Raw genomic sequence first — 15,695 nt, forward strand, 5'->3', positions numbered from 1 at the left:
GTTAGGAAGCCCACACCCGACGGCGTATTAAGCTTGACAAGCCAGGAGATCGCCCGAGAGCGCCTCCTGCAGGTCATCTCTGAAAGAACAGCCTTTCTTTCATACCGTTTATTCTCCAGTTTCTCCAGCTCCTCGCGCTGCTGCCTTTCGAATTCCAGCCTGCGGAAGGGGCGAGAGGCATTTCGGCAGTCAGGCAGAGCCGACCCCATCGCGACAATGGGTGGTGAGCACATGCTGACCGCAAAGGCCCAAGCTGACAAATGAAACGGGGGTGGGGGGTTTCATGCAACCACTCTCATGCCACTTATCAATCCTTGCCATCAGCCACATTCTTTTTCCAGCTGGCTATGATGGAGGTTAAGGAGAAATAAGGATTACAGTAAAAGGGGAGGCAATGAAATACAGGCAAACACGGAGAGGCACCACAGCGTCAGTGGCAGGTTAGCGCTCGGCGCGAAGCGGCAGCCACATTAGCATGGTGGGGGTCGCTCTACCTGAGACAGACGGGCCCCTTTACGCCGAAGAGTCTGCCGCCGCAGGCGCGGAGAGAGCAGAGACATCCAGTTAGCCATCGCATATGCGCAGTCGGGGTCACCTCCATCCTACCCACCCCTACGGCCAGCCGGCCTCCCACCCCCAAGAAAATATACATTAGATGACACAGATCACGGCGATAGGCTTTGCTGAGATACTGCCATAAGGTAACATCAACTACAGAAGCACCACCAAGTTCACACACAAAAAAACCGCGACGGGGCCTGCTGGAGCGACGCCTGTAGGTGCACCTGGGTGTGTGACTGATCCGAGTGCCCTGCAATGGGTCTGGCTTCCTTTTCTGGGTTACTTCCTGCCCCACACCCGTAGCTTCCAGGATAGGCTCCAGACTCCTGGGACCTTGCATCCAATAAGTGGGTGCAGAAAATGAATGCTGGCCCAATAAGGCAACAAGGTTTTCAGTTCCGACAAAATCAAGTCCTGGGCATTACTGCCCATAGTTACTGTTTATTAAATAGCTTTTGTGATTATCAGGGCCGACCTCACAGCTCAATAGGGCAGAAGGCACATTAAGATCAAGCTTTAATTGTGGGAGCCACGCCCGCGAGCTCATTGTAAGTCTGTCTCACCACCTACGTCCTCATTGACAGAGATCCTGGGGTCTTCAGGAAACTGCACCACAGCTGTGCTCCGGAGGCAGAAGCAATTACTCAGGATCATTTCGGGAAGTTAAATAAACAGTCCGACATGCGGGCTACAACGTCTCACTTAACTAAAAGCAGACTGCCTGGTTTGTCTCTAGAAATACAAGACAAAGTAACCTTTCCCTCACTCGGGTCTCAATTAGATCTCCATTCTGTCAACAAAATTTCACAGAACATTCGCAGAATTTAAAACCCACTGTGTTTCAGCCCCGGGAGATGCCCATTCGCAGGATATGTCCGAAATGAGCAAACCTCCAGCTCCCACAAGTTAAGCAGAAGGTTGACAGCCAGCTTTGCCTCTGCACACACAGGTCCATTTCCAGTGAAATTATACCACACCAGTCCGTCACATTAATCTCAAAAGTCTAATAAATCTTTGCTTGGATACACCATTAACCTTGCACTGGATTGTACCAGAATATCTCTCAAATAATAATAATAAAAAAAAAAAAGTTTAACCTTTTTAACAAGTTTAACCTCCTGTGGGCAAAAACTTTTTTTATGGTAAAAATTTAATTTTTTAAATATATAGCCGCTGTCCAAGTTTATATTACTTTCTCTAGCTCACTTGTAAACACGGACCCGCGATTTATGCCGAACCCCCGGGGTGAAAGAAAAATGCACAATTAAAAAAGGTGAACCCAGTCTGACCCCATAAAAATTCAATCTGCTGTAGAGGTCCCCAATGCCTGTGGGAAACCTCAGTACATCCAGTGATGGTGAACACCAGGGGCGAAATGACTGGCACCCAGCAGACCACGATCAGAACACCATAGGAAAATAAAACAGTAGAAAAATTGTTTTAAATTGAAAAGAAAAGGCAATTTATTAATAATTTGTCACCAAAAAAGGTAAACGTTAGGACAGGGTAAGGCAAGTCATACATTATTAGTACCTGACCAAAGATAAATCACTCACTTGCCCAGCTATCTGCCTCCATTCCCCTCTCAGGGGGATATTAATCCTGTGCGGCTTCTCGTACGTTTCTCTCGTACATTTGTTTTTCCCGCTCTCCTTTGACGGGAAGAGGGCAGTTTTACAGACAACCCCCCCAACTCAGAAATTGTATTTCGGACTGAAATGGGAACCTGTCCGGAAGTTTAACCGATCTCTGCTGAGAATGCGGGCCTGACCCCGCTCTAATCTCATTGGGGTCTTTTGTTCCGACGGGCATGTCGGTTAACTTACCATTTGACGGGTCATCTGATACGCGCCCGGACTATCTGCTCCGGCCTTTATTTTGCTATTTGTTTTTTAAGTGTCTAGCACCGAAGCCGACCGCCTGCTTCAATCTGACTGGCAGCCCTTGCCAGGATTTCTGACAGTTAAAAGATTACCATAATTAAATTAATATATGCAGAGAGGGCCCAATCCTATGAGACGCTCCCATTGGCGGAGCGGAGTGAGCTCAACCAGATTAGCTGGAATGCATCAGTCTTGTTATTTATTCCGACGATTCCGACGACGGTTAAGCGGGAGAACGCGATTTCTTTTGGCACGTCAGATGAACAGACATAGCTGTTGAAAATGTAAATTCTGGACAGGAGGAGGACGGGAGGAGTGGGGAATATATTGCTCCATCTTCTCATGAAAGTTTCATGAAGAAGAAACTCTAGTAGGACTCGAGGGAGAAGGACAAGGCCTCCCACGCACACCTGTAGGAGGCGCCGATATAGATTCTGTAGGTGAGGCGATTATTGAGACACCGAAGGAGGCCAAGCTCGGAAATGGGGTCCTGGAAAAGTCTCCACGGACTCCCACAGGGTGCACAAAACCTCCAGGCACTTAGGTCCAAAATCGTCTCGCATTTTTTTGGAATTACAGACGCTGAATTGCCATAAGCTCTGCTGATGTCAAAGGCGGAAAAAAATGAATTATTACAGAATTAACAGGATGGTTACGGAGATGTCAAAGCCCTCGGGGAGGAAATCAGGTGGTCAGCGCTGTGTCAGCACACTTCGTATGGGGGAGTCCCTCGCTGACACTGTGCTGCTCATATTAGTGCTCCTCCCAGTGGCCTGGAGGAAGGATTAAAAATAGGAGGCAGACATTTCCAGTCAGAGATGTGACCTGCCCCCCATAGTGGCCCAGTATTAACACCAGGCAAGCTTAATACCGTCTCCAAATCTGATTGGCCAATTCGCACAGCTTTCAAGCATTCAGTAAACACAAGAAGATGTGCAATGTTTACACACTCGCCTCGCAAGCCGGCACGCTCTGTTACCCCGTTTATTACTTTCGGGACTTCCGGCTCAAAATTAAAGCACTAAGAGAATGTGCAGTGGAGTGCAGTGCAGTGGCCTTGTTGACCCTGGAGGAAATACTGCCCTGAAGTAATTATTATAATGCGTTTTATTGTTTATTAATAATCTGTTTACCAGTAGCAGCTGCCAATAAGCTGCTAGAACAGTCAGAAATTTAGATAAAAATAATAAACAACAACAACAGAAAACATAGTAAAGTCACAAATAAAAATCACACAAAAGTGATTCAGGAGATGGAAACACAGCTGAACAGCAACTCACCAATGATCAGATGCTTCATAAAAATATGTTCAATCAAAGCAAGGCAAAGTGACTGTTATCTCACACAGCATGAGCAGACACACCCTTGTGTCAGGTCAAAGCCGTAAACAGGCTGAGATTCCCAGCCAAGATCTGCGGCTGAAACGTATTATTTTATCAGGGTTTCTCGCCCCGCACTTCTCCGCATCGCCCCGTCAGTGTTTATTCCCCGCCCCCCCCCCCTGCCCGCCGCGGTCCACTGCAGGTTGACAGATACGCGCGACCACGCGCCATTCTCAAGGTTGTCCGGCAGCTGCAGCCTTAAATCAAGGCCGGTGTACGGAAAGGAGGCTTTCGGCAGAGAAGGTTGTTCGATCGGATGCTCGCCGGGGCTTTGAATTAAGACTTCCAATCTATTCCTGTCCCCTGATGCACGGAGCCTTGTGCGAGGAGTGGCAGGAATCAGAATTATCTAAAGCACATGAATTCAGCCTCGATAAACTCAACGTGACAGGCTCACTTGCCTCTGCTTATTCCTCTCAAGTGCGCGCACACACACACACACACACACACACACACATCAAGCAAAGGTTCAATAATATATACGAGTACAAATGTCCCCTCACCACATCATAACCTGGTCATGTATGCATTTACACGCAGAACTTATAGCTAAAATAAAATGGTAATTTTTCCACAGTGTCATTGCTCTGAGGAAGATGAAAGAGGAAGAAGCGTTGAAAGACCAAAAATCAGGGTTTACAGTGGGGGGAAGGGAGAGGGGCGGGGCCAGCCAGGTGGAGGGGGCGGGGCCAGAGCACAGCGAGTGCGGAGCGGCTGCTTGGGAATAGGCGGGGCCATGCACGCTGCAGCACAAGGTGCCTGCCTCACTTACCCCGGGTTGTAGAGCATGACCGCTGACAGGTTCTCGCAGGACTTAGAGAGGTCCGTCATGGACAGGCTGAGGGTGGACAGGAGCCCGCTCTGAAACAGCAAGCGAGACAGGGGCGCTTGATGCGACAGGATGGAGCCGTCGGTGAAACGCGCGGAATCACGGGTGACAAATGTCCCATTTCAGTCCGGAGGCACGAGGGACGGAGTGTGATGAGGGCCCACGAATCAAATTTCATTGCCTCCTACAAGATGCCGGAAGGCCGACTCGAGAAAATTTCGCATGTCGGAGGCGGTTTCAGACAATGACGTACGTGTGACCTTTCGGCAGACAGCTGGCAGCGGAATGAGGCCTTGCCTCACAACCGAGCACAGTCATGTGTCCAGGAAATGAAGAGAAAGTATCATAGCCTTTCCCAGACACGCTTAATACAGATAACTGCATTTATTACATGGGGGGGAGGGAAGGCCACCACTGTAGATGTGTGGCATTCCAATGGCTTTACCCCAAATGGTGGTACCGCTGCTGTCTGACATTTCATTTTACACCGTGTGCTGTCTTTGTACTATGTTTTACACTTTATGTATCATGCTGTTGCATGCAGAATTTCCCCCGTGATCAATCAAGTTCATCGTCATTATTTCATCTTAGTTTATGACAAGACTGTCATACCTATTAAAGCAGAAAAGGCTGAAAAGATGATGACAAGAAGAATCAGGAGAAATTTCTATGTATGTGTGTGTGTGTGTGTGTGTGTGTGTGTGTGTGTGTGTGTGTATATATATATATATATATTAACATGTATTGTGTGCATAAAAATGTAACCTAATTAACATTAATAAGAACACCATGGTCTTAAAGGCATTTCTCTATTTTTCACACAGTTAAAAACTGTGAGCTCCTCAGGATAAAAGCCTTTCCAGAAGAATCGCTCCACATTTCATCAGATAAACGAAGTGCCGAGTCACGCCACCATCAAGGAAAAGGCCGGTCTGAAGGTGACAGGAGAGAACAGGCAGCGAGGACGCCTCCTAAATATGTAGGGACCACCTGCAGATATCTAATTACCTGCAAAACTAACAGCATCTGGCTACCGGCTCATAAAACAAAGCTGAGGCCTGACAGCTTCCCGGCCCTCACATGAGGAAAAACGCTCCTCAGTGAAAAACAATCTTCTGCTCTTCCAAAAAAAAGACAGCAAAAACAAAAAAATATGATATTTTAAGAATGGATTGATTTGCCTCAAATCCAATCAAATAAGGCGTATTTCCTCTGAGAAAAATCGCACGTCATCGGAGAGTTGCACCCGACACCTCCCTTGGGATCCCTTCTCCACAGATGGCTGTGGGGGTGCACAGTCAACGGGGGCTAAGAAGCCAGATCTGGGTGCAGACCCAGCAGCAACGGCCGTACCTTCCTCTTCTCCCGGAGCTCCGCAGCCTCCGTGGGGTGATTAAACCGGAACATGTTGGTCCGACCCAGTAATATGACAGCACCTGTCAGAACAAATCCAGCGAGCCAATTACAGATGTATGGCATCGAGACACGCAGCCCATCTCGCACCTGCCACGAAGCTGAGAATACGCTCAGCTACCATGAATATATAACTGTTTTAAAACTCACCGAAACCCCTCAAAGCACAGGTGTCGCTGGCTAACTGCATAAGCTCTATTAAACACTATTACAACGACTGACTATTTTAACGGAAAACGAAACAAAGTACTGCGTCACTGCGAGTGGAACAAACTAGCTGACTGCAAAACGTAAAAAAAAAAAAAAAAAAAAAAAAAGAAAAATCGGATTCAACGTGTACCCAGAATGCCTTTCAGCACCCACTTCCTCTCCCATGCACATATTACTTCAATCCCAGTGCCGTTAATGACTTCGCGGGAGTGACAAAGCAGGCCGAGCTGGGGACGTGATGGATTTCCGCAGCCGGGGTGAGAAATGGCTGCTGGGCACAGCGGCAGCGCTGCCGCCGTCTAAATGGCATATTGGCTAAATTGAAATTGTTATAAAGCAACCTGGCACGGCTCGCCTTTCTGATTCCCACCCCTCCCACCCTTTATCTCGCAGGGACCTGCAGAGAATAGATCATGCGGGCAGCAGACACGATGCCATTCTCCCAGGATATCCAAAGTTTCAGCTTCACCCGCCCCTTTAGAGAAGGTTAATCCTCTTCCCACCTGAACTCCAGGCCGCTATCGGCTCTATCTGACAATTAACCACATGGCCGAGCCACTTCTCCTCGCCCGCCTCCCGCCCCGGCGTATGTCGACTAGCAGTGACGGATACTCCGGACCACTCCAATCCCTCAAGTTCGTATGCAGGGAGTATCTCTCCGGGGGGGGGAGAGGTGGGTACGCGTGGGCATGAGGGGCAATTCGTTAATGTGACTGATCAACAGGCACACGTGACCGTGTGGGACAGACTGTTTTCTTCCGCCGTGATGAACGTTAAGTCAAAAAAATGGGGGGGATTCAAACAGATGTGTGGGGCCAATAGGCTGAAAGACCTGCAATATACGCGGTGATGGGGGGGGGGGGGGGGGTACACAGGCACATGGTGGACAGGGGGGGGGTTTGATCACCTTGGTTCAGCTGGCAGGGTTCTACAGCCTGCACCCCATTAACGGAACACTGGGCTCCATCCAGCGGGACCAGGGTCACGGTGCCGTCGAGGTTCTCGAAGACGCAATGTTCGCTCTCCAGGTCCAGGCCGTGAAGAACTAGCACAGAAAAAGAAGCATCCAGAGATGATTACATATGGAAACTTCAGAGAGAAATAGCAAGACTTAACAGTATCTTCTAGTAAAATTATGGATGGGATTTTGGGGGGGGGGGAATCAATACATATCTTGCCCTCACCAATGTCCTGCTCCGTCGTGGCATCTTCACGGCCAACATAGGTCCTTCCTTCCTAAAAGGACAAACAAAAAGGTTACATAACAGGTCCAGACCTAAGAAAGTCTTCCCCAGCCAGAGAAAATCACAGAAACTCCTTCTGATGTGATTCTTGGCTGCATATTTTTACATTGACAATAATAAAACACTGTTACCACACTTTCCTTGAAAAACGAGAGAACAAACAGTCTCTCCTGCTCACCTTCAGATGATACAGGATGATTCCAGTACTGAGAAGGTCATCATCGATGCCAATTAAGTGAGGCAATTCAGAGTCCAGGACCACCCCGATACCCTCCTTTCTTAAAGCAAGTGTCTCCTCCTACGAAAGACAAAAAGGATTGGGTGCATGAGACAGAAACCTATTTCTGTTTTCTGCTATTTGTGGAGAGGTGGTCATGTGACCAGGATCATATGCTAATTTATTCCAGCTGTCCTTTATTCAAGGAAAAAACAACAACACGTATAAAGTGATGTGTTCTGTTTTGTGTTGGTTCCATAAACCCAGACCATCAATTCCTTTCGGGGGTCCCTGAAACAGCCCCACCATATCCCATGTTTACCATCATATTTACTTGCCGGTTCCTATTGCCCCAAGGAAGCCACCGCTCCTCAATAAAATATTTACTGCCCACCCCGCAGAACCGGAGAAACTGTCACGCCACCAGTCCTTCTGTCCCGCGGTGACCAATACGAGACTAAGGTGGATATGAAATACAGGGGAAGCTGGAAATCAGGACAGTACCCCCTCAAACGGGAACACTCTGGAGTCTTGGGAGACTCTCGCCAGAGGTGTTTTCTAGGTGTTGAACCAGTGAACCACTCGTCCAACCTAACATCCCACTCCCACATTGACTTGTCACTAACAGCGGCGCCCAGGATCTAATCTGTGACTGCGCTGGGTACCGTTGTGTGTACCGTTTGTCTCCTCGGAGTTGAGTATTTGTTGCGTCTGTCAACTTCTCTGTAGCTCGACACGCAAGAGTGGTGGATGCATCAAGCAGCCGCCCGCTCTGATTTGTCCGCCACTCACAGAAGAGTGGAAACAAAGACAAAAAAGCCGAGCCATGGTTTATGAGGACTGAAGCACCTGTGAGCGGAGGGGAGGACGACCTCATTCCAGCCTGCTCATTACAGGTTTTTTTAATCCTGCCCGGTGACAGCACGATCATCCACAGCCAGGGGTCCGCACTACCAAAGCACTTGCATGGACTCGGAGAAGGAACGGGCATGCATGCCCCCCAAACACGGGCGAATGACAATGAAACAAGGTGAGTGTGTGACAAGCTCCATCCTTCGCACCCAGGACGGATTCCCCTACTCCATGGCACATGCTTAACCCAGGCAAACTCGACATAGAGCAAGGTGAACGTCTGCAGTCTCCTCTATGACCAGAAACAGCAGAAAATTAATGTTTTTCTTTTGGTTGATGTACAGGTAACGTCCAAGAGATCTGGGAGGGAGACATTTATGGTTTCTGATGAAGGCACCCAAAGAAAACTTGCCAGTACAGACCAGAAGCTCCTGAATCTGAAGGTCTGAAGGTCCTGAATTAGCACAGCATTCAGAATAATAAGCTCAATAACACTTCTTTGTTTGCCCATATAGGGCAACCTCTTCTTCCCAGGGCTTCCTTGGGTACTCTTAAGAATCATAGAGATCCTGTATTGGATATTTGGAAAATTGACTGATGGATGGATGGATGGATGGATGCAATGAACATGTTTTGGACTGTAAATGTACTGCACCTCCCATGCTCCTGAGTGGTCCAGCAATACCGGGCTTAAAACGACTGAAACAGAACACAGAACCTAACAGAAAGGACATGCATCGCTTGCTGTATATCTACTGCGCTTGTGTTTCACAGCCGAGCAACAATAAATTAGAGAAATAATTCAGAACTCATCATTTATTCAACGTCCTTTGACATGGCGGATAATAGCATCTGCTATAACGATAACAATGCACTCGGCTCCCTCGCCCCATTCGCCGTTTGTCTGCCTGCCAAAGAGCAAGCACGCTTTGTGCAAACAAACACGCAACCTGCAATAAAACATGACAGCGCGCCTGAATAGCGCCGAATGCGCTGCAGCCGCATTCGCCCGAAAAGCGGCATTTCGTGTACACAAATGCTGGATGTCAAAGACGCAAATAATATACGGGATTTGAGGCTCTGTGATCTGTACACGAGGAGATAATTCTGCCCAGCGGACCCGGATTTTATAAAAACTGCCGATTACACCAAAAATATTACCAAAATAAAAACTACGAATCAATGGGCAGGTGGAAAATGCGAAAGGTAAATAGGTATTTACACTTGTTTTTTTACCAGAAAAGCAGAGGAATGATTAGCAGATAATTTGCACCTTTCCAAGGCCACAAAGGACACCGGCGAGGTCACTACGATGGTTTTGGGGGCTGTCTAGTCAAGGCTAATGAGTAGTAGCCATCTTGGATTTCCTCACACACACACAACCCCAGGGCATAACGTGCCTTGCATCGTTAACTGCCACCATAACCGGCGTGTGGCTGTCCCCCCGAGACTCCGGGTAGTCCATTGAGCTGCCGCGAGATGTTGCCACTCTGGGATTAGCGTGTTCTTAATACACATCTCCCATAACAAGTATGTCAGGAATCAGGAGGCCTGCCTTGACAGGAAACAAAATGGTAGAGGTGTGGGCAGACATCTTAAGGGACCCGGTGATGTCCCCCCCCCCACCCATGGTCGATATGGAGCCCTCCACCCCAGCGTAGGCTGTCAGCGAGGCCTCGCGAAACACACAAGAGTGTTCTTTAATAAATTCCAGAGGGTAAATATCCTAAATCACATACCCGAGCCCCAGATCTGCGAGCGCTGGGCCGCTGGGCGCTTCCCTGACACCTCTGTAGAATTCTCAGCCTAAAAAGCCGCCCCAGCAAAGGTATCTGGGCCGTGCGGCACGAGTGCACCAGTTAATCACAAGTCCCATTAAAGTCACACGCTCCACACACAGGTCTGCAGCCCCTGACAAAGCCACCGGAGGCCATCTGCCCGCGGGACTGTTTTTATACGTTTCTTTTTCTCCATTAATCACCACGAAGCAATAAGTCTTTAGCAGAGCATAAGCAAAGGGCCCTTTGAGGAGTGAGACTCGCAGTCCTACACGGTACTGGCCGCATAAAAATCTGAAACACTTTTTAGTCCAGGCCAAGCTGGACAGATTGCCCCCCAAACCCATCCCCCACTCCCCATGGACATGCTTGTTGCTGTATAACATTGGTAAATGCAAGTAAATAAGCAAGACATATCCATCCATCCATACTCAAAACACTTAACCCAGACAGGGTCACAGATGGGCCTGCAGCCTACTCGAGGCATCACGAGGCAGAAGGTGGGGGCACACAGAAAGTATCTGGGGGAAAAAAAAAAGATTTTAAGGCCATTTGGGCTGCTGAAATCAAGATTCCAAAAGCCCAAGAAAGATAACCTGAGGGCAGGAAAAGGGTCACAAGAGGGGTTATGGGGGGGGGGGAGAGGGGCAGGGCAAGAGTAGGATGCAGATGTGGCAGGACACGGACCGGGAAGGAGGAAGGACGGGGGCATAGGAAACACCCCCAGACGGAGACGGGATTACGGGAAAGGGAATAGCATCAACGCTAATCGGCGTATCTTAAAGCAGGGGTGCCGGGCGGGGGCTCCGCGTTTCCCGCTCTTCTCCTCCTCCGCCGCCCCAATTAAATTACCTCAGCAGCGTGTGCGGCCGGCCTGTCAAGGATCTCTCTCCGCGTTAAGACACAGGACACTTGCATCACATTTCTATGGAGTATTAAGTATTTCCCCAGACCTCCCATGGTTAAGGGAAAATATATCAGACAAATGTCAATATTGTGGATGGAAGAGGTACTTACTGACTGACTGACTGACTGACTGACTGACTGAGTCTCTCTCTCTCTCTCTCTCTCTCTCTCTCTCTCTCTCATTCCTCCTCCTCCTCTTCCTGATATCAAATTTGGGGAATCTGATGAATGATGCTTCTACTTCCACCAAACCCTTCCTTTCAAAGTTAAAAGAAGCAAAGCCCCCCAACCCCCAGTCCCCCACACATCCCCCCCCCCCCCCCCCCGCAGACTCTGACTGTGAGACACTGACTGCGATCCCGTGTCTAATTAAAGGAATCCTTCAAAGACTTCATTAGCGGCAGTTCGGCGCAGTCCCAGATTAATGTGGCGTGTCACTTTTACGCCACACCGTTTGTTTTACGAACTATCGACGCTCTCGGGGCACGTGCACGCCTACACTCACGAGGAAACGCACCACGGAGAGGGAGATCAAGTCTCCCTGCTCCTCTTTTCAAGGATCAGCTGGCAAACTCTTGACGGATACCAAAGCTTTCCATCCCGTTCAAATCCATCATCAGTACTGATGACCACTTAGTATTCATGGTTAAGGCCGCCCCTGCATATGATATATTATATATACAGGTTATATATACTTGTATAATGATTAATACATCTACCCCACCCACAGGAAAAGACCTATTAAAATACGTCCACCATGCTGAACTAGCAGCTTCCAGTTTCCAAATTCAGAGCCTTTGAAGTCAAGGTTAAAAAGAAAGAAGCCAAATCTTCCTCCATCGCCGTTATTTTCAGTCAATAACCTTGGTTGTCAGGATCACTTTTTCCAGCCGCGCAGGATCATAAACTGATTGACGATCAAGTGGGCCCAGCTGGCCTTTTTGCGTCGGCCAGGACAGCCATTCTCAGCCGCTACTTGTACTTGGCTATGGGGGGATGGGGTGGGGGGGGGGGTGGGGGAGGGTGGTGGGGTTTAAGAACCCAGGATGGCGCTTATAATTACATCTGCAGGAAACACGGCTCACGTGGGCCGCATCTGACGAGCTCTCTAATTAGCGTCGTCAGTCGTATCAGAATTCAAGAGAAATGTAAGCGAGACTAGCGACTGACTGCGAGAGACACTCACCATGAAGCGAGTTATGTTTCAATAGGGACGGAACATAAAGAGATACCAAGGAGATGAATCAAAGCAATACTATTAATTCACATTATCACGTGATCAAAGAAGATATCGTTTTTTTTTTTCCATATATTTAATTTTTATATTGTTGGACTGTTGGCTAGAAAATCAACATAGCAAGAATCATTCACATCATTGCAGGGCAGAATTATGATTTAGGCTGATGGTAAAAGAAATTATGGGATGCCAGCTTCTTCGCTGTGAATGCAGATGTTCTGGGAAGGACATGGAAAAAAAAACACCAAAGAAGGTAGGCACGTGTTCCTACTGTCATCTGGAAGTACGAGAGAAAAACAGCCAGAGCTTCACATTCCTGCATCTTGGGGAAAATCAGGAAGGTTCTGGAGTAGCTTTGATCATCTGGAAACATCACAGATCAGACCATCATTATACAACATGTAAGAAGTTAGTCAGTCCAGTCTGACCAGATTCAATTAACACATTTGGAGAAATCACCCCCCCCCAAATGATCAACCTCTTCTGAGATATCTCAAGGTCCAAGGGATTAAGCTTTGGTCTGTATTCCAATGAAGTTTCAAATTAGTCACCATCGCGACACTCACCGTACTCACTTCCTGTCACGCACATGCTGGATACATCATTAACGAGTCAACCTTGGCTGCAGAAACAGGGTATTCATTAAGCGTTAAAGGGGCATTTCACCCCAAAACTGAAAAGCCATGTTTTAGAGGGACTTTAGTGCTAACTATCCAACACGGTTGTTCTGCTGAATTTTGCGGAAATTTTCCAACATATTTTTTTGCCGCTTTAATCACCATGGAAAGAATGTCATTCAGTCCCATTATATTCGAGAGAAGACCAACATTTCTACAGGCAACATCTCCAAAACTATAGGCAACTCCACACAAAAGAACCTAGACGGACAGACAGCACTAAAGCCCCTGTTAAACATATTTTTCCGGGGTGACCTAACCATTCAAAGCAACGTTTGGAGCACATCTGACGCACACCAGTATCTCAGAATCAAGACGCATTATTTTGATTTTGTTGCCATTTTTTGTCAGATTTGGACACCATTAGCCAAGCAAACGGCACGGAGCGCATTTGTTTGCTATGTCTCTCTTATACCTCCAAACTGTCCTTGGGTTGAACCAAGTGTAAGGATGGAACTCTGGGGCCTAGTGAGCTAATTGCATAGATAAACTAAAAACATTTCCGTTGACAATGAATGTAACGAGACCCAGATCTCAAATAGCATGTGAAGCATCAACATCCGCAAACCCAGGGGAGGTAGGCAGGGCGGCATGGGCTTTCGGAGGAAGACAGGCGAGAAAAGATCGAGGTCCCCGTCCGCTTGCAGCACCACATGAAGCCGCGAGAGGAAAAAAAAAAAGATGAAATGACCACACTAGGGATCGTCCTTTCCTCCGCCGACCGTCAAGAGGTCACACGTATACGAAGTGACAATGATGCATCAGGGGCAACAGTGGATGAAGCAGAGCAGAGGCGAAACGGTAATTAAAAACAGCGGGGGCCGCCGCGGATGTCCACGGCGGGCTAATTAAAGCAGAACTGCCGAGATGACGGAGTCGTGAAGATCGTCGGGAAACTTCAGCGCTACGTCAGGAAGGCTACACTCCTCACTCCGCTAAAGGGAACCAGCACGACAACCCTTAACGACTGGCGCTATTAAAGGCTTCTGAAAGCCACTATTCATGCATGGAGACACTTTCACACTCCTGCAAATCTCTGAAATAACCCTTCTGGTTACACACAATTAAGAAAACCCTGTATAAAGCAGAAAGCTCACAAAAAAGGTAATTATCTTCAGCTGACTTGCTGGAATCCACTATCGATCTCATTACACTCATCAGAAAGGCAATTCGAAGTCTCTGGGAGAAAAAAAATTTGCCAATGTTCTATTTTAAATACTGACTAAGGGAATTGGTACCTCAATTAATTAACAGGTACCCAGATTTCACAATGAGGCGGTCTAAGCACATCAAAATAAGGCGGCGCAAAGACAGAGTGTTGATTAGTGGAGCTGGGATCTAACTTAGCTTTCAAACCACCAGACTCTCCCAGAGCACCATCGCGATAAAACACACTTGCATCACCCCCAGGTCACATAGGAAAGGCGGCGTTCAGTTAACGAGAGAGCCTGGTCAGAGGAAATGGCGGAGAATGTGACACAGTGGTGACAAGCAGGGACCAGAGATGAGCCTCAGATCTCGGGCTCCGGGACAGACGAAAGCGACCAGGGGAGGTCTGACCACCCTATATCCCACACAACCTCCCCTGCTCCTTAAATTCAATACAGCAACAATCGCCTAAAAACTACAAGGAAGAGAAACACTTTCGTTAACTTAAAAATACATTTAAAAGAACAGGCTCTAAATGTTGTGAATGCTAGACAGGAAGGCTATTATTGCATTTTTTAACAGATGATTTTTTATTTTTTAAATATTCTGGTTTGCCTGCATGGCCCAGAACTCTGGTTGAGAGGAGGCAGCCGAGGGAGTGTGTGCCTAACAGGAACAGCTAACACCACATTAACACCTCTCCGCTGATACAGCAACCTGGTCCTCAGTGATTCTCCGACTCTTCCCACCCGCCAGGGTCTGGAAGCCAAGATGCAGATGACAAGCCTCTAAAACTGGTGCAAAATCAACAGCAACTTTTTTTTTAAAAAAAAAAGAAAAAAAAAAACATCACATTCAGATTTTTCTCCTCACCTATTAAGCTCCAGCAATAACAAACTAACTCACAAAACAACCACGTAAAAGTAAAATGCTTTTACTTCTGCTTTTCTTTAACATTGCTGCATAACACAGATACTGTACGTCGCACTCAAGTCAACGAATAAAAAAAACGTGAATTGCTATTCTAACGCCATCACAGGTATCGGTTTTTTAAACAACATGGACAGCGATCACCTTCGTGAGGAACACAGGAAGAGAAGAATGCGACCGCGTGATCGCAGCTTGAAGGCATGAAGCTGCCCGTCAAATGTTGGCATGGCACTGGATACGAACATCGACGGGCAGAGGATAGTGATTCCCCTCAATGTCTAAACACGTACCTGCGGAATAAAGCTGCACGTTTTTTGTTTCTTTAAAGATGACTAGATATGGTTTCATTATAGCAGGCCTACAGATACAAATTCATAAACGCAGTCATTGGATAAACAAACCCAACGCTTTACCCTGTCGGCTCTGC

General features: G+C 47.6%; 1 protein-coding gene across 5 annotated transcripts in view; it reads right to left on the reverse strand.

Annotated features, from left to right (window-relative positions):
- Positions 1-15,695, reverse strand: part of kif16ba (kinesin family member 16Ba) — a 66,873-nt gene that overhangs the window by 30,444 nt on the left and 20,734 nt on the right. For 3 of the 5 annotated variants that reach the window (XM_049008303.1, XM_049008302.1, XM_049008300.1), the window contains exons 13-18: positions 7,701-7,820; positions 7,463-7,514; positions 7,186-7,323; positions 6,009-6,091; positions 4,599-4,687; positions 106-159 (exon numbers count right to left, since the gene is read on the reverse strand). In XM_049008303.1, coding sequence (XP_048864260.1) covers positions 106-159; positions 4,599-4,687; positions 6,009-6,091; positions 7,186-7,323; positions 7,463-7,514; positions 7,701-7,820 — 536 coding nt within the window. Of the gene's footprint in view, positions 1-105; positions 160-494; positions 528-4,598; positions 4,688-6,008; positions 6,092-7,185; positions 7,324-7,462; positions 7,515-7,700; positions 7,821-15,695 lie in introns of all 5 variants that reach the window. The other 2 variants (XM_049008301.1, XM_049008299.1) reach the window with 1 other exon arrangement.

This window comes from Brienomyrus brachyistius, chromosome 3 (genome assembly GCF_023856365.1).
Source record: "Brienomyrus brachyistius isolate T26 chromosome 3, BBRACH_0.4, whole genome shotgun sequence".
In the NCBI taxonomy this organism is placed as follows: domain Eukaryota; kingdom Metazoa; phylum Chordata; class Actinopteri; order Osteoglossiformes; family Mormyridae; genus Brienomyrus; species Brienomyrus brachyistius.